At 42.3% G+C, this 19,716-nt stretch overlaps 1 protein-coding gene across 3 annotated transcripts in view; it reads left to right on the top strand.

Moving 5' to 3' along the window:
- Positions 1-19,716, top strand: part of CCDC25 (coiled-coil domain containing 25) — a 37,526-nt gene that overhangs the window by 3,629 nt on the left and 14,181 nt on the right. Inside the window, exons 2-8 of one of the 3 annotated variants that reach the window (XM_073625130.1) lie at positions 7,234-7,339; positions 9,334-9,381; positions 9,699-9,738; positions 12,367-12,418; positions 12,572-12,647; positions 13,135-13,238; positions 16,638-16,840. In XM_073625130.1, the coding sequence (XP_073481231.1) occupies positions 7,315-7,339; positions 9,334-9,381; positions 9,699-9,738; positions 12,367-12,418; positions 12,572-12,647; positions 13,135-13,238; positions 16,638-16,840 (548 nt within the window). In that variant the 5' untranslated portion in view covers positions 7,234-7,314. Of the gene's footprint in view, positions 1-7,233; positions 7,340-9,333; positions 9,382-9,698; positions 9,739-12,366; positions 12,419-12,571; positions 12,648-13,134; positions 13,239-16,637; positions 16,841-19,716 lie in introns of those variants that run through there. The other 2 variants (XM_073625131.1, XM_073625132.1) reach the window with 2 other exon arrangements.

Genomic DNA, 19,716 nt, shown 5'->3' with positions numbered 1-19,716 from the left:
AAAACATTGGACAGAACACAAAGGCAGAGGTAGAGGGGGTGTCTTGTTTAATCCTCCTCAACAACCCGCCAAGCCACAGTGACTCGTGTTCCCCAGTGGGAGGAAGATTGAGGGCCTTTCTCCCACAATGGGCAGCAGTCACCTCATGTCCTTTCATCCTGGACCTAGTGACCAATGGGTACAGGCTGGAATTTTTTCGCCAACCACCAGAGCGGTTATTGGTCACCTTCCCTCCCCAAGATTGGGAGAAAGCGAAGGCTTTGGGTCTCCAAATTGGAGACTTATTAGATCAGAAAGTCCTGATCCCTGTTCCCCGGTCAGATCAGGGCAAGGGGTCTTATACCCATATATTTCATCAGAAAGCCATCAGGAAAGTATCGGCTTATTCTGAACCTTCGGTCTTTAAACCGTTCAATCAGATACAAGCACTTTCGTATGGAGACGGTATTCACAATCAAAAACCTGCTTTACCCAAACTGCTTCATGGCCACTTTGGATTTGAGGGATGCTTACCTACACATCCCTATCCATCCAGCCTTCCAAAGATTCTTGAGACTAGCAGTCAAGATGCATGCACAGGAGTGACGTCATCACGGCTCCGGCCAATCACAGCGCCGGAGCCCACGAGTCCCGGAAGTAACTCTGGAAAGATGTCGGCCATGGGAGCGGAGTGCGGGCGGCACTGCAGGGCATCATTCTAAGTATTTCATAATAAGGTAGTATGAGATGCATACTAGCTCATTATGCCTTTTGTCTTGCATGTTTTTTTGTTTTTTTTTTTCCGGAGGTTTACAACCTCTTTAATGTGTGTTGCAATGCACTCTATATTCAATGTTATAGTGCGTTTATGTGTCTCATGATACTCGCTAAAATGTGTCAATGTGTATTCTAAAGTTGAACTATAGGCAAAACTTTTTTTTTTTCATTTTAGATAGAGCAATGGAGGGTTATAACCCCTGCCAGTTTTTTTTCCCACCATCTGTGTCCCATTGTGGAGATTTCTCTTCAGTTCCTGTCCCATAGCCAAACAGGAAGTGAGAGGAAATCCCTGCAAATTCTGGCAATTCCTTTGGGACTCCCCAGGTCACCAGAACTAGCTTCCCCATTGGAAGATTTCACCCTATTACTTTTCTGGGGACAACCCAAAGTTTGGGATTTTCTTTTACTTTCAATGACAATGGTAAACAGGATAAATAGAGAGGAGGAATCTACATAACTGGGGCACAGACAGCAATAAAAACTGACGAGTGTTCGAATTCCTCTCTATTATCCAAAACTTAAAAAAAAAAAGTTTTGCCTTTATTTATACTTTAACATTTGCTCTGACATATGTTTTGATGCATATTAACAGAAAACACATTAAGCAATAATGCAAATCCAACCTTAAAAAAAAATTCCTACCTAAACATAACGATTCTTAAAAGAGGCGTATGGCCAAAGCTTTTTTTTTTTTTTGGCCATACTTCTCTTCTGGGTCACATGAGTGCACTTATTTTTGCACTCCTGAGTTCCAAATTCAGCCAATCCCGGGCTAGAGTCCACTGTCGGCTGACCTGCAGAGCCGGTCCAGGCTCTGAAGTGATCCTAGCAATAATGTCGGGATCCACCTACATGCCTGCCCCCTCCACAGCCCAGCACTCCAGTGAGCTCTGGAGGGGCAATGCCAATCACTGCTCTCTTCTCAGTGAAGGCCGGGAGCTGAGTGTTCAGAGGTCATATGATCGCTCAGTGCACAATCTTAGAGCCAGCCAGGACAGCGGCAGCAACCACATAGGTGAGTATAGATGTTTATTTTTTTTTTTAATATCCCACACTTCTCCTTTCAAAAAATGTCCCGTCCTCCTCCTTACACCTATACTGATTAACCTGTGTAAAATAATGAATTTACTTCATCCTGCTGCGGTCTGGTAATGTGATCCTCAGTCACATGTCAGCCAGCGGCGGCCACATGGGAGAAGAGGGCAAACGCGCAACAACAGCTGGGAAATCCGGGAGCGATGACATCACCCATAGGTCCCCATGTGCCTGCTGTTGTAGGCGCTCCCTCCTCTCCCCTGCAGCCGCAACTGACGGCACAGAGGAGCCAGATCATGTGACTGGTGTAGAGCTTCTGAAAAGATGTAGGGTTTGCATCTTTTTTACACAGGTTAGTCAGCATAGGAGTTAGGAGGGGGAGGGAGCATTTTTAAAAATAGGTGTATGTTGGAGTTCTACTTTTAATGCATGTTCAAATATCCAAAGTACACCAATGTTTGACTTTAAAGGATAGGTTCACCTTTTAGTTATACCCGTAAATATGGTGTAGCACTTTACTATGCAGCAGCTCCCCTCTCTCCCTTAGTCCCACAGATTCACAGAAATTTGTAATTGAATAAACTACTACAAGTACCCTTGGCCACCATAGCAGACAGCTTGAAGTTTCAATGGACTGCATGCTAATGAATTCCCCCGTCCATTCATTTTTCCTGCTCTGTAACTGACAGCCTGCATGAAGGTTTGTGCTCAGAGCTGTAGGAAGAGAATGCAGCAGCTTGGCATTGCACCCACGATCCACTGTTCATGTGTGAAATGCACTGCAGGCTTCTGAGAAAAATTTTTTTTCAAAGGGAACATTTTTTACTTCCAAAAATATGTGCACTTCATTTTTTAAGAGGTGAACTTAACATTTAGTGCCGGTTCACACAGGGTAGCTTCAAAGTCGTCCAACTCTGAAGCAGCCCCGTACAGCGCGACTTGCAAAACAACTTCTGTATAGAAGTCAATGCAAGCCGCTCCGAAGTTGTACAGGAACCTTTTTATAAGTCAGAGCAACTTGAGTCGCTCCTATTAGAACGGTTCCATTGCACTGTATGGAATGCGACTGACAGGTCGCCACTGTGTGAACAGGCACTTAAAGAGGAAGTAAACCCCAATGGGTAAGTAAAAGCATAATGGGCTAGTAATGGCCATTTCTTCACAGCGCATGCGCCGATGACATCATCGGCGCACTACAAGGTAAATGTCTCCTAGACGCCGCACGTTTGGGAGATATTTTCAGTATCTATTGGTAAGCCTTATTATATAAGGGGGGAATTTTTGGGACTTTAGATGAGGCACATATGTGGTGTGCCTCCATCCCTAGTACATATATGTAACAAGAGAAGGAAGAGTAGGTAAGCCTTATTATAGGCTTACCTTTAGGTACAACCTCCGCATTGGGGGGGGTATACAATGCCTTGCAAAAGTATTCACCCCCTTGGCTTTTTACCTACTTTGTTACATTAAAGTCTTTAGTTCAATGTTTTTTTAATTTGATTTATATGTCATGGATCAGAACACAATAGTCTAAGTTGGTGAAGTAAAATTAGAAAAATATATACATAAAAACTATTTTTCAGAAATAAAAAACTGATAATTGGCATGTGCGTATGTATTCACCCCCTTTGTTATGAAGCCCATAAAAAGCTCTGGTGCAACCAATTACCTTCAGAAATCACACAATTAGTGAAATGATGTCCACCTGTGTGCAATCTAAGTGTCACATGATCTGTCATTACATATACACACCTTTTTGAAAGGCCCCAGAGGCTGCAACACCTAAGCAAGAGGCACCACTAACCAAACACTGCCATGAAGACCAAGGAACTCTCCAAACAAATAAGGGACAATGATGTTGAGAAGTACAAGTCAGGATTGGGTTATAAAAAAATATCCAAATCTTTGATGATCCCTAGGAGCACCATCAGATCTATCATAACCAAATGGAAAGAACATGGCACAACAGCAAACCTGCCAAGAGACGGCCGCACACCAAAACTCACAGACTGGGCAAGGAGGGCATTAATCAGAGAGGCAGCACAGATACCTAAGGTAACCCTGGAGGAGCTGCAGAGTTCCACAGCAGAGACTGGAGTATCTGTACATAGGACGACAATAAGCTGTATGCTCCATAGAGTTGGGCTTTATGGCAGATTGGCCAGAAGAAAGCCATTACTTTCAGCAAAAAACAAAATGGCACGTTTTGAGTTTGCGAAAAGGCATGTGGGAGACTCCCAAAATGTATGGAGGAAGGTGCTCTGGTCTGATGAGACTTTTTGGCCATCAAAGAAAACTCTGGTGCAAACCCAACACATCACATCACCCAAAGAACACCATCCCCACAGTGAAACATGGTGGTGGCAGCATCATGCTGTGGGGGTGTTTTTCAGCAGTCGGGACTGGGAAACTGGTCAGAGTTGAGGGAAAGATGGATGGTGCTAAATACAGGGATATTCTTGAGCAAAACCTGTACCACTCTGTGTGTGATTTGAGACTAGGATGGAAGTTTACCTTCCAGCAGGACAATGACCCCAAACACACTGCTAAAGCAACACTTGAGTGGTGTAGCCTCCCTGGCGGTTTTCCCGAGTGTGGCTCGGGGTTAAAATTCAGGACTACTAGCGGTAACCCCGAGCCACACTCGGGATTACATCGCAGGATCCTGGTGCCTCCTTACTTACCTTGTCCCTGGCAGTGTCCGAGGGCTCCGTCCTCCTCCGAAGCCTCTCCTTGCCAGGCTCCGTTCCCTGCGAGCGTCGCGACGCACGGGGGCGGAGCCTGGCGGCAAATTTAAAAAAAAGTAAAAATCATAACACATACAGTACTGTAATCTTACAGATTACAGTACTATATGAAATGATTTCACATCCCTTTTGTCCCCAGTGCTTTGGCCCATGCCCTGCATGCAGTTTTACATGATATACACTGTTCTTTCTGCCTGGAAACTGGAGATTGTCCATAGCAACCAAAAAGTGTCCCTTTACGTCAAAAGTGGCTTTAGACCAGCTAGAAAACAGCGATAGTAAATTAGAACACTTGCAGAATTGAGCGATAGTGAATTGTGGGGAAATTTATTTTATTACTATTTTTTATTAATTTTTTTAATTATTTATTTTTATTTATTATATTATAATTTATGTTTTTGTGTTTCAAACTTTATCATACCCGGGATATCTACTAGACTCTGCTTTGGACAGATTTAAGTGTGTTATTGTTAAGATTTACAGACCTACAATATAAAACGTCAAATTTCCATGCAAAATAATTGTACCGCTTTCAGCACCTAAAATCCGAAATAATCATACCGCCAGGGAGGTTAAGGGGAAACATGTAAATATGTTGGAATGGCCTAGTCAAAGCTCAGACCTCAATCCAATAGAAAATCTGTGGTCAGACTTAAAGATTGCTGTTCACGAGTGCTAACCATCCAACTTGAAGGAGCTGGAGCAGTTTTGCAAGGAGGAATGGGCAAAAATCCCAGTGGTAAGATGTGGCAAGCTCGTAGAGACTTATCCAAAGCAAATTGGAGATGTGCTAGCCACAAAAGGTGGCTCTACAAAGTATTGACTTTAGGGGGGTGAATAGTTATGCACATTGACTTTTTCTGTTATTTTATCCTATTTGTTGTTTGCTTCACAATAAAAAAAAACAAACAAAATCTTCATAGTCGTGGGCATGTTCTGTAAATTAAATGATGCAAATCCTAAAACAATCCATGTTAATTTCAGGTTGTGAGGCAACAAAACACGAAAAATGCCAAGGGGGGGTAAATACTTTTGCAAGGCACTGTACAACCACTTTAACCGCTTGCCGCATATACTTTTACATCGGCAGAAAGGCACGGCGCGGCAAATGGGCGTACCTGTACGTACCTTTGAATTCGCCGCTGTGCTATCACGTGCGCACTTCCGCCGTGAGCTCCGTGAGTAGGATCGCAGGTCTCGCGGACTCTGTCTGTTGGGATACCCGCGATCGTCACATAGAGAGGAAGAATGGGGAGATTCTAATGTAAACAAGCATCTCCCTGTTCTGCCTAGTGACACTGTCACTGATCATAGTTCCCTGTGATAGGGTGCTATGATCAGTGATGTGTCACACACAGCCCCCCCCCCCCACCCCTCCCACAGTTAGAACACATCCCTAGGACACACTTAAGCCCTCCCTAGCCCCCTAGTGGTTAACCCCTACACTGCCAGTGACATTTTTACAGTAATCAATGCAATTTTATAGCACTGATCGCTGTAAAAAAGACAATGGTCCCAAAAATGTGTCAAAATTGTCCGATGTGTCCACCATAATGTCGCAGTCACGATAAAAATCGCAGATTGCCGCCATTACTAGTAAAAAAAAAAAAAAAATTATTAATAAAAATGCCATAAAACTATCCCCTATTTTGTAGACGCTATAACTTTTGCGCAAACCAATCAATAATCGCTTATTATTATTATTTTTTTTTTTACCAAAAATATGTAGAAGAATACGTATCGGCCTAAACTGAGGAAAAAAAAAGTTTTTTTATATATTTTTTGGGGATATTTATTATAGCAAAAAGTAAAAAATAATGCGTTTTTGTTTTTTTTTTTTCAAAATTGTCGCTCTATTTTTGTTTATAGCGCAAAAAAATAAAAACCGCAGAGGTGATCAAATACCACCAAAAGAAACCTCTATTTGTGGGAAAAAAGGACGTCAATTTTGTTTGGGAGCCACGTCGCACGGCCGCGCAATTGTCAGTTAAAGCGACGCAGTGCCGAATCGCAAAAAGTGCTCTGGTCTTTGGCCAGCAAAATGGTCCGGGGCTTAATTAGTTAAGATACCAACTGACAACAAAATGATCATAAAAGTTCAATTTAAAAAAAAAAAAAAATACAATATATGCATTCAATAATTTCCCCCTTGGGATTAATCAAGTATTCTGAATACATAAAGCATGTTACCATTAAAGCCTCTTGCACACGGGGCTGTCTAGGAGCAGTGTGTCACTTCCAGTGTTTTAGTGGAGAGACAGGTGAAACATCCAGCCCCACTTTCAAAGTCTATGGCAGTCTGCGACTGAACTCTGTAATGAGTACTACCGGCATTTAGGCCCCCATGTAGTCAGCGGCAAAAGTCTGGAACATTTCTTCTGCATTCCACACCTTCCTCCCTGAATGTAAAGGGTCCTTAATGCCCGTAGCACTCTGTACAGTGTTCAGCTGCAGCCTGCCATAGACATCGCAACTCCAAGACCAATCCTCATTTATACTTTATTAGTATAGAGAATCAATCACCCAGGACATATTGTGCATATCAGGTGTGCAGACACTTCACTGGCTACATGCTTGTTCCATTTCTCTTTCAGTTGCATTGCTTTCTTTAATCCACCCATGTAATTGTTTATTAAAACTTATATCAGTAAAAGTGACCATTAATAAAAAAAAAATTATTTTATTTTTTACAGACTTTTGGATTATCTGACTCTCTGTACACTGCAAGAGAGAGAACTGCAATTAAATTGCATCATTCACTCAGGGAGTCGCTATGGTATTCTACTTTACTAGCAATGGTAATGTCAGCATTGAAATAGAATATATTTGCTGTACACTTGCTTTTAGTGGAAAGTTCATATGTAAATGCAAAATCATTGTTTATGTGCCATGGAAGTATTACTGCTCATTATCCACCTTTTTATAAATTATATAAATTACATTATACAGGAGGGCCCTGCTCGTTGAGCTTACAATCTAAAGGGAGGGGGAGGTGGTCCAAAAAGTAATGGCTGCGGAGGTTGATCTGATGGAGATGGCTCGGGTACAGTTCTTAGGTGGAGGTGGGGTAGGCTTCCCTGAATAAGTGAGTTTTCAGGGATTGCCTAAATGCGGATAGGTTAGGGGCTGACCATAAATACTGGGGTAGGGAGTTCCCCCCTCCCGCCGCCATTACTGGGCTCTCCCGAGCAATCTGGAAGCCCGGTATTGATGTGGCTAGCGGCACATGAGAGGAACTGAAGCTGTTTTTCCCACTGTGTGACATCAGAACCGGTAAGCGATTACTATTTTGTCAATTACGCTTCCGGCTTTTTGTGTACTGGCCGCATAGCGGCCAGTGAAGCACGCGATCAGACCGATCTGTGTCTGATCGGCTGCATTGGAGTCCAAACGAGAATAATAGACCCCCCACCTCTCCATAAAGAGTACCTGTCATTGCTAATGCTGTAAAAAGAGATGTTACATTTACATCACTTTTTTTAAAATAACACTGTAAAAAAAAAAAATGTTAAAGCGCCCCTGTCACCCCGTGCTCACTCGCACTGGCGAGCGCACATGTCGGTCCCGCGCGCATATTTAAACAGTGATCTCACCACACGTGAGGTATCACCACGAACATCAGAGCGAGAGCAATGATACTAGTGCCAGACCTCCTCTGTAAATCTAAACTGGTTACTGCAAAGTCTTTTTTAGCGTTGCCTATGGATAATTTAAAGTACAACAGTTTGTTGCCATTCCATGAGCGTGCATAATTTTAAAGCATGACATGTTAGGTATCTATTTACTGGGAGTAACATTATCTTTCACATCATACAAAAAAATTGGGTTAACTTTACTGTTTTGTTTTTTTTTTGTTTTGTTTTTTTTTTTTTAATTCATAAAAGTGTATTTTTTCCAAAAAAATTGCGTTTGAAAAACCAGTTGACATAAAAAATTGCAACACCCACCATTTTATTCTCTAGGGGCTCTGCTTAAAAATAATAATAATAATGTTTGGGGGTTCTAAGTAATTTTCAAGTAAAAAAAAAGTTGATTTTTACATGTAATAGAGAAGTGTCAGAATTGGCACAGTATTGAGGTGGTTATCGTAAAACTAAAGGTGAAACTTTTTTTTTTTCCCTTATTTTGGGGGTGGGGGTGGGGGGGGGGGGGGTGGAGTGGAACACCTGTCAGATCATATTGCTGTCTGTGTCTTTGTTAGGGAGATTCACCCTCTCTATTTGTCACGTTTACTGTTATCAACGAGATTAAAAGAAAATGACCAAGAAAAAAAATATTTTGTGGTATCACAAGAACAGGAGTAGAGAGGAAATCTTCCAATAGGGACACTAGTTCTGGTGACCACTAGGGATTTCCTCTCACTTTCTGTTTTGGCTATAGGACAGGAAGTGAAGCGAAATCTCCCCAATGGCAGAAAGTAAAAAAAAAAAAGTATTGCCTTTTATTTCTCCTATAACCAACTCCCGCCCGCCATATAGTAAAATAATGGGCGCAAGGTTGCTCTCATTCTGGGGTGTCATCAGCATGACCCTGATCTTGGTTATAACCTACCAGCAAGTCTATGGAAACCAGAGTACCTGCAGGAAACCAATGTAAGCACAGGGAGAACATGCAGACTCCATGCAGATAGTGTCTTGGGTAAGATTAGATCTAAGGAACCCAGTGCTGATGGCAGAAGGGCTAACCACTAAGCCCCAATGCAGTGAATTGATAATTGTGCTGGAAAGAATGTTACAATAAAATGACTTGTTCTGAGCTATGCTGACAACATTTTCTTTTATGTCTTCTGCAGTTGTGTCTCCTCTGTATACGATATATATGGGAAAAGACAAATTTGAAAGTAAGTTGTTCATGTTGGTAATGGACAGCATTGCATTTTTTAAATTTTGTGCAGATACATCTTTAAAACTCGTAAATCTACAAAATTGTGTGACAAACATTTTGTGCGGGTTCGCACCTGCATTGCACGGGAACGCGCTTTATGTTCCTCTGCAATTCAGTACTGTGCAATTTTGCATCCCATTCATTTAATTTTGTTTGATTATACTGAGGCTTTTGGAACTTTTGGCATCTCTAACTACTCATGAAAAATCTCTCTATGTTACTATTGCTTACAGACATGTCTCAGATAATATTTTCTTTTTCTTTCTCTTAAAGATGAAGATCTTATAAAGTATGGCTGGCCAGAGGATATATGGTATGTAGAGGAGAACTTACTGAGATTATATATATATATATATATATATATACATACAGTATCTCACAAAAGTGAGTACACCCCTCACATTTTTTGTAAATATTTCATTCTATCTTTTCATGTGACAACACTGAAGAAATTACGCTTTGCTACAATATAAAGTAGTGAGTGTACAGCTTGTATAACAGTGTAAATTTGCTGTCCCCTCAAAATAACTCAACACACAGCCATTAATGCCTAAACCGCTGGCAACAAAAGTGAGTACACCCCTAGTTGAAAATGTCTAAATTGGGCCCAATTTTCTATTTTCCTTCCCCGGTGTCATGTGACCCATTATTGTTACAAGGTCTCAGGTGTGAACGGGAAACAGGTGTGTTAAATTTGGTGTTATCACTCTCACTCTCTTATATTGGTCACTGAAAGTTCAATATGGTACCTCATGGCAAAGAACTCCCTGAGGATCTGAAAAAAAGAATTGTTGCTCTACATAAAGATGGCCTAGGCTATAAGAAGATTGCTAAGACCCTGAAACGGAGTGGCAGCGTGGTTGCCAAGACCATACAGTGGTTTAACAGGACAGGTTCCACTCAGAACAGGCCTCGCCATGGTCGAGCGAAGGAGTTGAGTGCACATGCTCAGCGTCATATACAGAGGTTGTCTTTGGGAAATAGACATATGAGTTCTGCCAGCATTGCTGCAGAGGTTGAAGGGGTGGGGGGTCAGCCTGCCAGTGCGCAGACCATACGCCACACACTGCATCAAATTGGTCTGCATGTCTGTTGTCCCAGAAGGAAGCCTCTTCTAAAGATGATGCACAAGAAAGCCTGCAAACAGTTTGCTGAAGACAAGCAGACTAAGGACATGGATTACTGGAACCATGTCCTGTGGTCTGATGAGAACAAGATAAACTTATTTGGTTCAGATGGTGTCAAGAGTGTGTGGCGGCAACCAGGTGAGGAGTACAAAGACAAGTGTGTCTTGCCTACAGTCAAGCATGGTGGTAGGGGTGTCATGGTCTGGGGCTGCATGAGTGCTGACGGCACTGGGGAGCTACAGTTCATTGAGGGAACCATAAATGCCAACATGTACTGTGACACACTGAAGCAGAGCATGATCCCCTCCCTTCAGAGACTGGGTCGCAGAGCAGTATTCCAACATACCGACCCCAAACACACCTCCAAGAAGACCACTGCCTTGCAAAAGAAGCTGAGGGCAAAGGTGATGGACTGGCTAAACATGTCTCCAGACCTAAACCTTATTGAGGATCTGTGGGGCATCCTCAAATGGAAGGTGGAGGAGTGCAAGGTCTCTAACATTCACCAGCTCTGTGATGTCATCATGGAGGAGTGGAAGAGGACCCCAGTGGCAACCTGTGAACCTCTGGTGAACTCCATGCCCAAGAGGGTTAAGGTAGTGCTGGAAAATAATGGTGGCCACACAAAATTTTGACACTTTTGGGCCCAATTTGGACATTTTCACTTAGGGGTGTACTCACTTTTGTTGCCAGCGGTTTAGACATTAATGGCTGTGTGTTGAGTTATTTTGAGGGGACAGCAAATTTACACTGTTATACAAGCTGTACACTCACTACTTTACATTGTAGCAAAGTGTCATTTCTTCAGTGTTGTCACATGAAAAGATATAATAAAATATTTACAAAAATGTGAGGGGTGTACTCACTTTTGTGAGATACTGTTTATTTATATATATATATATATATATATATATATATATATATATATATATATAATTAGATCAATTTAAAGTGGTTGTAAAGACTGAAGGTTTTGTACCTTCATGCATTCTATGCATGAAGATACAAAGCCTTCACTATGCAGCTCCCAGCATAGATGTGTGAACTGACCTGCAAATCTGACATTTTTCTAATGAATTTCAATTCTCATTGCATCTAGTTTGCAGCAGGTAGGATTCATCACCCACACAATTCTTCATAGACCTTGGTACTCTGCACTCTATTCAGGCAATTGATGAATTTCCATTTACGTGGGAAAAAGCTAGAGTTGTAGACTGATGTGATTCATTTGAAATGTTATGAAAGCATTATAAACTGAGTGGTGGGTTTCTAGTTTATGATGGAGCTAAGTGGGAGGTTTTCAAGGCAGCTAAAGGATATCTAAACTCGTGAACAGAAATATATAATTAAACAGCTTACCAGTAGCGGCTGCATTCGATTTACATTTTTTTTTCAGACTGTAAATGCAGAATATATGCATAATGCATTTGAAGCCCACAAGCATTGATTTCCTGGATGCGGTGAATGCTGTTCATTCACAGCTTGTTCACACACATGATCATTGTTCCCACACTGAATCTTGGGAAGCCTGACACTAAGCTCCCAGGAGACATTGCGGCCCGGGGAAAGGCAATAAACACGCCTACTCCCATGGGAGGAGAAACAGGAAGTGCCACAATAAAGTACAATATAAAGGTAATTACAGCGATAAAAAAAAATTTTGTGCGGCATTTGAACATCTATGCAATTAACTGAAGGGGGTAAGATTAAGTTAAAAATTTGAGTGGAACCCCACTTTAAGTAAAGAATTTTGCTGTCCATTGCTTGGCCTGTTTTGTCCTCCACACTAATGGCTTCTTTGCCTGCCCTTGCAGGTTTCACGTAGACAAACTCTCCTCTGCCCATGTTTACCTTCGGCTACAAAAGGTAAGACTAACCACATACAATATTATAGCTTTGAGCACTACAGCACGTTGTCAGCACACCACAGCACTGGTACAGCCCAGCCAAATCCTTTTCAAGCTGCAAACATGCTGGCACCTCTTGACCACAACTGTCAGAAATGTTTTTATATTTCAGGGCCAGACGATAGATGACATTCCTAAAGAAGTTCTGACAGACTGTGTGCAGCTAGTAAAAGCTAATAGCATTCAAGGTATGTGCTTGTTATGTGATGTGTGTTGAAAAAGCATTGCTTTTACCAGTTCTTAGATGTGGTGACTGCATTTGTTTTCATTTTTCTGGCTAAGTACATTTTCTGCAAGTACTGAAAATACCTGTTACTACTGCCAGAAATGCAGTGTTCTTGTCTCTTTCTGTAAGCTGAGCTAAAAGCATAAAACAATGTGTCTTCATTCTGTTAACTACTAAGAGATCCCCCCCCCCTCCCCATGTAACAGAGTTGAACAAAGCCAGACAGGTTTGAAGCCCAGCCTGTGTGTCAGCCATGGATACAGTAGGGGAGTAAGTGTAGCTGCAAAGGGACAGGAAGTGTGTTAATTAGTAGATGAAAATGGCCTGAAATAGTAAAACAAATGCAGCCCCCACATCTAAGGGGGCTAGTAAGCTGCAGAATCAAATATTTTAAACTTGCACAGCAAGTCATGAAATGTACCCTGACCTTCCTGTTTCTCTCTCGCCAGGCTGCAAGATGAACAACATCAATATTGTGTACACTCCATGGAGTAATTTGAAGAAAACTGCAGACATGGACGTCGGCCAGATAGGCTTTCAACGGCAGAAAGATGTAATTTCTGTTTTGGAAACATAAACATAAAAGTTTAGCAGTGATGGAATTATTTACATACTGAAGCAAACCTTTTTAGACCTCTTCCTGTTTACAAGGTGGCATATAATCCCTCATTATTGACAGGGTCCTCTGCTTGCTAATAGGCAGCTGGCAATTCTACAGAATCGTATTCATCACTGCTACACATACAAAATAGATCATGCTAGAACATAACTAATATTTAACGCTGCACTCCATGCTAAATAAATCAATGAAACACATATAATTGAGCTGTTTTATATGCCAAAGGATTTATATTTCAGCTCATTCAGTCCTGAAGTGTATGCAGCTCTGCCACAGAGCACAGCCCTGTCTGGTGGTGGTGTGGCTGATTTTTCACTAATATTTGCTGTGAATGTCTAATACCAAGTCAAATTCAGGTTCTTACACTGCTTGCATTTAAAATGTTAGTTAACCTTTACAGAACAAATGCAAAGGTGAACTAACACCGAACACCCTGACCATCCCCCCACCTCCCCTTCTTGGTCCCTTCCAGGGATGCTGAGCTTGTCAGTGCCCATGCAGCTAGTCCAGCAGTACAGGGATTTGAAATCTCCTCTTTTTTCCCTCTTCTCTGTGCAGCGCTTTCGGGATGGATAAGAACGATTCTTTGTGACAATGCTAACCTGTCAGCATCTCTCTGATCCATCCCGGAACATCTGGAGGGAGAAGAGTGGCGATGTCAAACCCCCAGACTGCTGGACTAGCTGCATGGGCACTAACAGTTCAGCATCCTTGAAGGTAAGTACAGCGGTGCACTAACACTTTTTAAAAACAAACACATTTCTTGCTAAGGCTGAGTTCACACTGATACGACACAACTGTTGTACGACTATCGTCCTACTTTGCCCTGCTACATCTGTCCTACTTCCATCCGACTTGAATTAACAAGTATAGTAAGACTTGTCCTTTGACCAATCAAAACAATCCCAGAGTTACATAAATTCTTTTTACTGCTGCTGTAATCACTATGTCAGATGTCACAAGTTGGCTGGTTAGGACAAGGATCCTACTTTGGCCCGACTGTAGTGCAGGGAGCATTTTCAAAGTCAGACCGACTTGTGTCGGACCAGTTAAGACGCTCCCATAGGGAAACATTGATTATCAGACGTCATGCGACAAGAGCTCCCAATGTCGGAGCGTTTGTCGTACAAGTGTGAACCCGGCCTAAAGCTCAGCTTTAATTGTAACATGCCTTTTAACTCTTATTTGGTCAAGGGAGGACTTTTGAGCAGAATACTGCTATTGATTACCAAAAATGTTTGTAGGCTTCTAGGCATATTTTAAAAGGTATGTATAATGGTTTTATACAGTGCATCCGGAAAGTATTAATTTTTTTTCACATTTTGTTATGTTACGGCCTTGTTCCAAAATTGATTAAATTCATTATTTTCCTCAAGATTCTACAAACAATACTCCATAATGACAATGTGAAAGAAGTTTTTTTGAAATCTTTGCCAATTTATTAAAAATAAAAAAACGAAAAAAATTCCATGTACATAAGTATTCACAGCCTTTGCTCAATACTTTTGTTGAAGCACCTTTGGTACCAATTACAGCCGCAAGTCTTTTTGAGTATGATGCTACAAGTTTGGCACACCTATTTTTGGGCAGAGTCTCCCATTCTTCTTTGCAGGACCTCTCAAGCTCCATCAGGTTGGATGGGGAGCATCTGTGCACAGCCATTTTCAGATCTCTCCAGGGATGTTCAAGTCTGGGCCCTGGCTAGGCCACTCAAGGACATTCATAGAGTTGTCCCGTAGCAACTTATTATTATTATACAGGATTTATATAGCACCAACATCGCTTTACAATATAAAAGGGAGACAATACAATAAAATACAAGAGGATTAAGAGCTTACAATTTAATTTCTTTTGTTATCTTGGCTGTGTGCTTATTGTTGTCTAGTTGAAAGATGAATCTTTACCCTAGTCTGAGGTCCAGAGCGGTCTGGAGCAGGTTTTCATCAAGGATGTCTCTGTACATTGCTGCATTCATCTTTCCCTCAATCCTGACTAGTCTCCCACAGCATGATGCTGCCACCACCAGGCTTCACTGTAGGGTTGGTATTGGCCAGGTAATGAGCGGTGCCTTGTTTCCGCCAGACATGACCCTTGCCATTCAGGCCAAAGAGTTCAATCTTGGTTTCAACAGACCAGAGAATTTCGTTTCTCATGTACTGTGAGCCCTTCAGGTGCCTTTTGGCAAACTCCAGGCGGGCTGTCATGTGCCGTTTACTGAGAAGTGGCTTCCCCTTGGCCACTCTACTATACAGGCCTTATTGGTGGAGTTCTGCAGAGATGCTTGTTCTTCTGGAAAATTCTCCTCTCTCCACAGAGAAACACTGGAGCTCTGTCAGTGACCATCGGGTTCTTGGTCACCTTCCTAAGGCCTTTCTCTCCCGATCGCTCAGTTTGGCCAGGCGGCCCACTCTAGGAAGAGTTCTAGTGGTTCCAAACATCTTGCATTATAGATGATGGAGGCTACTGTGCTCATTGGGACCCTCAATGACGCAGTACATTTTCTGTACCCTTCCCCAGATCTGTGCCTCCATACAATCCTGTCTCGGAGGTCTATAGACAATTCCTTGGACATCATGGCTTGGTTTGTTCTCTGACATGCACTGTTAACTGTGGGACCTTATATAGACAGGTGTGTGCCTTTCCAGATCCTGTCCAATCAACTGAATTTACCACAGGTGGACTCCAATCAAGTTGTAGAAACATCTCAAGGATGATCAGTGGAAACAGGATGTACCTGAGCTCAATTTTGAGTGTCATGGTAAAGGCTGTGAATACTTAGTGATTTTTTTTTTTTCATTTTTTTAAATTTCCCAAGATTTAAACAAACTTCTTTCATGTTGTCATTATGGGGTATTGTTTGCAGAATTTTAAGGAGAATAATGAATTTAATCCATTGTTGAATAAGGCTGTGACATAAAATGTGAAAAAAGTGAAGCGCTGTGAATACTTTCCAGATGCACTGTATATATTTCCCTTGGTATGGTCGGGACTGAAACCATCCCTTTTTTTTTTTTTTTTTTTTTTTTGGCAGTATCCCTTGATTCATGAATCTTACTTTACAAATCCCCACTTCCCTTCTTCCATCGTGGGAGGAAAGAGGGATCTCTAATGTAAACACTAGAGTGTTTGTTTATATTTGTGATCACCGTGATTGGTCATCACAATGATCACAGGGTACAGAGCCATTTGGATCGGTGTCATCTAATGAATGCTTGGATCGGTCATATATGGGTGCATTTTTAAAGTGATGGTTGTAACCAATACTTTTAGAAACCCACATCTACCATATTTTTTTTTGTACTATGTCTTCTTTGCTTGGGTGTTATTCCTTAGGTGAAAACTGTGACTGTAGAGAAGAAATTGAACGAGATTCTAAATCGCCTGGAAAAGACAAAAGTTGAACGTTCTCCAGACTTGGCAGCAGAGAAGGAATCACGAGATCGGGAGGAGAGGAATGAGAAAAAGGCTCAGATACAGGAGGTAAAGAAGAGAGAGAAGGAAGAGGTGAAGAAGAAGAAAGAGCTGGAGGATCTGAGGTACATCACTCTTTGTAACTGCATGCATCTTGAGCTTGGCCTTAGGATGCCCTTGTTCACCTCGTAGTGTGAAATAAGCAAGCGAGAGAGCCTTTAGGGGACCATTCACACCTATGCTGTGCGGTAACTATGACACTCCAGCTGTTGCAGAACTACACGTCCCATGAGGCATTGTAAAACTCTGACATTCATAGACATGACTAGGCATGATGGGGCGGGCCATAGTTTGGAAACCCCTGCTAGTGCATTGGCATTTATTTTTAGTGGCATCCTAATGCAGAAAAGAAACCCCTTGCATTGCAGCACCCCACAACACACAGTAATGTACTATTAGCATTGTGGTGGGCTGCATTGGAAGAAGTGGTGCAGGTCTGATTTTCAGGCTGTTTTGGTGCATTAGCATTCTATTGAATTGAATGGGCTGCCTTAATGCAATGCATTTTAAAACCCATACACACCCTGTGTAGACGTAAATGGTTTGTGGTTTTATTTTTTCAAAAGGTTAAAGTTTTATGTTTTTGTATACTTTATTTTGGACAGAGATAAATCGAAATCTCGTTTGACATTTTGTTAAGGTCTCATTCACAGTGGTATACTGTGGATTCAGTGGTTGGAGTCACAGGTGTATGCGAAATGTTGCAGCAGTTTAGTCTGTACGAAGCAAAGCTGTCCCTGTTCACATGTATCTGCACATCTAGCAGTTACCTGCAGTTAGGGACAAAAGGGGGCTGCATGTGAAAGTGTTACAAGGCTGGTTTCACACTGTGTGCGGCGCGGGGCACAGCAGGAGTCCGGTGCGTCGCCATTCACCGTGTCAGGTCCGACTTTTTGTCTGAATTTGGACCTGAAACTGAGCCAAAGACACACAGGACTCTTCTGTTGTACGCTCTGCGGCTGCTCTGGAGATGTGTGCCCTGGAGCTCTATAGAGAGCTGGTCACACTCTCCTATGATGTGAATTGGATGCAGGAAACCAATGTACCTGGGGGAAACTCACGCAAATTCCATGCAGATGGTGTCCTGGCTGGGATTTGAACCAAGACGTGCCACAATGCAGAAATGCTAACCACTAAGCCACTAATTCTGCCCATGTGTGCAGTCTGATTGTCTCCTGTTACATTTCTTAAGTCTCTGACCCCTTTACATTCGCTGAATATCATGTGTGGCCCTTTGGTGATGTCACGGGCCACACTTGAGGCTCCCTACATCAGGTAAATTAGCCATCACTGGTTTAGATACACTTTTAAAGGAAATTAGTCCTGTGGCCACTAGATGGCGAAAGTCTTATGAAATGCATTGTGTGTTCAGTAGCACAAATGTCCCTTGGAATGCCATACTGCACACTGCCAGGGGTTTCATTTCCTGGCTCTTGGAGTGTCCCTGTAAATTCTGGGTTGTGTTACTAACACACAGTCTAATGATGGATATTAATGGGAGCCAACATCAGTGTATCCAGAGAATATACTTTGCTGCGCTTAGTGCTAAGGCACTGAAAAAGAGTGCGTGCTGTTCGTTTCCATTTCAAACCAAAGACCTTTGAACATATCTGGCTTCACTCGCCTGGTTCCTGGGGAATCATCTCCTCTGTTTACTCCTTAAATGAGGGGGGTTCATTTCACTCCCACTCAGACATTTCTAAATGGGAATGAGACTTGGAGGTCACTATAGATCTAGAGGACTGGAGCAGGGCCTGGTCATCCGTAGCCAAATGTTCCTTCAACGCGGTCACCATGGAAGCAGCCTATAAAGTTCTCTTCCTCTGGTATTGGGTGCCGGCCCGTATAGCCCATTCAAACCCATCATACAATGATAGATGTTTCAGGGGGTGTGGCCATTGCGTAGACAAGATCCATATTTGGTGGTCTTGCCCACATTTGGTGGGATTCTGGTCCAGGGTCTATGGCTTACTCTCAACACTTTTTCATTTACCCTTCCATAAAGACGCCCGGCATGCACTTCTTCACTGCCCCCTCCCAGGCCTTTTCTCACATCAATAAAATGTAGCTACCTACCTCTTCATTGCCGCAAAGCTTACAACCTTGGTTGGTTTTACAGAGGTGAAGAGCATTCTGACTATCCTCATGTTGCACAAGAAGATGACCAGTATACTTCATGACTCTCATGCTAAGTTGCTTAAAGTGTGTAATCCCTGGTGGTCCTATGCTCTGCGCCCAGCTAGTTTGGGTATTCCGGACCATGTTAGTATACCATCTAACTCGCAGGCTCCACGCTCTCTTTCAGCCTAAGCCTTCATCTTTTTCTATTGCTGTCTTATTCATCTCTTCTTCTCCTCCTTTCTAGGCCCGTATCTCTTTCGTTCCTTTCTTGTTCTACTTTGTTCTCACCCTTGCTCCTCCTTCATCCTGCTCCACCCCTTGCTCCCTTATTCCTTCCTATCTCAGCTAACCCCAACCCACTCCCCAAAACTCCCCTGCTAACGGCAATCAGGATGGCTGTAAGCCTGATGACTTCTATGGCAGCCAGAAGCATTTAGGATTTTCGAGTCCTTTTTGTTGGTAAATTAGGATAGGGGGTATACACATTTGATATATTTAATAATAAATCTGCAGTACCGCTTTTATTTAAATCCTAGAGGAGGGGGCAGGGGGCTAACATCAGATGCAGGGCAGGGGAGGCACTTTCAGTCATATCCTGGAGAAGAGGTAGGGTAGTGGCTTTGTATACAGACCACTGGGCCTACTTTTTTTTTTTTTTTTTTCCCGTTAAAGATATTTCATTATTGAAAGAATAAATACAACTTAAATACAGAACAAGACAATCTGTGATTTGGTGGTGGCAGAGATATGGCTAGTGAACATACACTATATTGTCAAAAGTATTGTAACGCTTGCTTTTGCACGCACATGAACTTTAATG

Source organism: Aquarana catesbeiana, linkage group LG04 (assembly GCF_042186555.1).
Source record: "Aquarana catesbeiana isolate 2022-GZ linkage group LG04, ASM4218655v1, whole genome shotgun sequence".
NCBI classification, from domain to species: domain Eukaryota; kingdom Metazoa; phylum Chordata; class Amphibia; order Anura; family Ranidae; genus Aquarana; species Aquarana catesbeiana.
The sequence above is the reverse complement of the archived record's forward strand: the minus strand, read 5'-3'. Positions and strand labels throughout refer to the sequence as shown.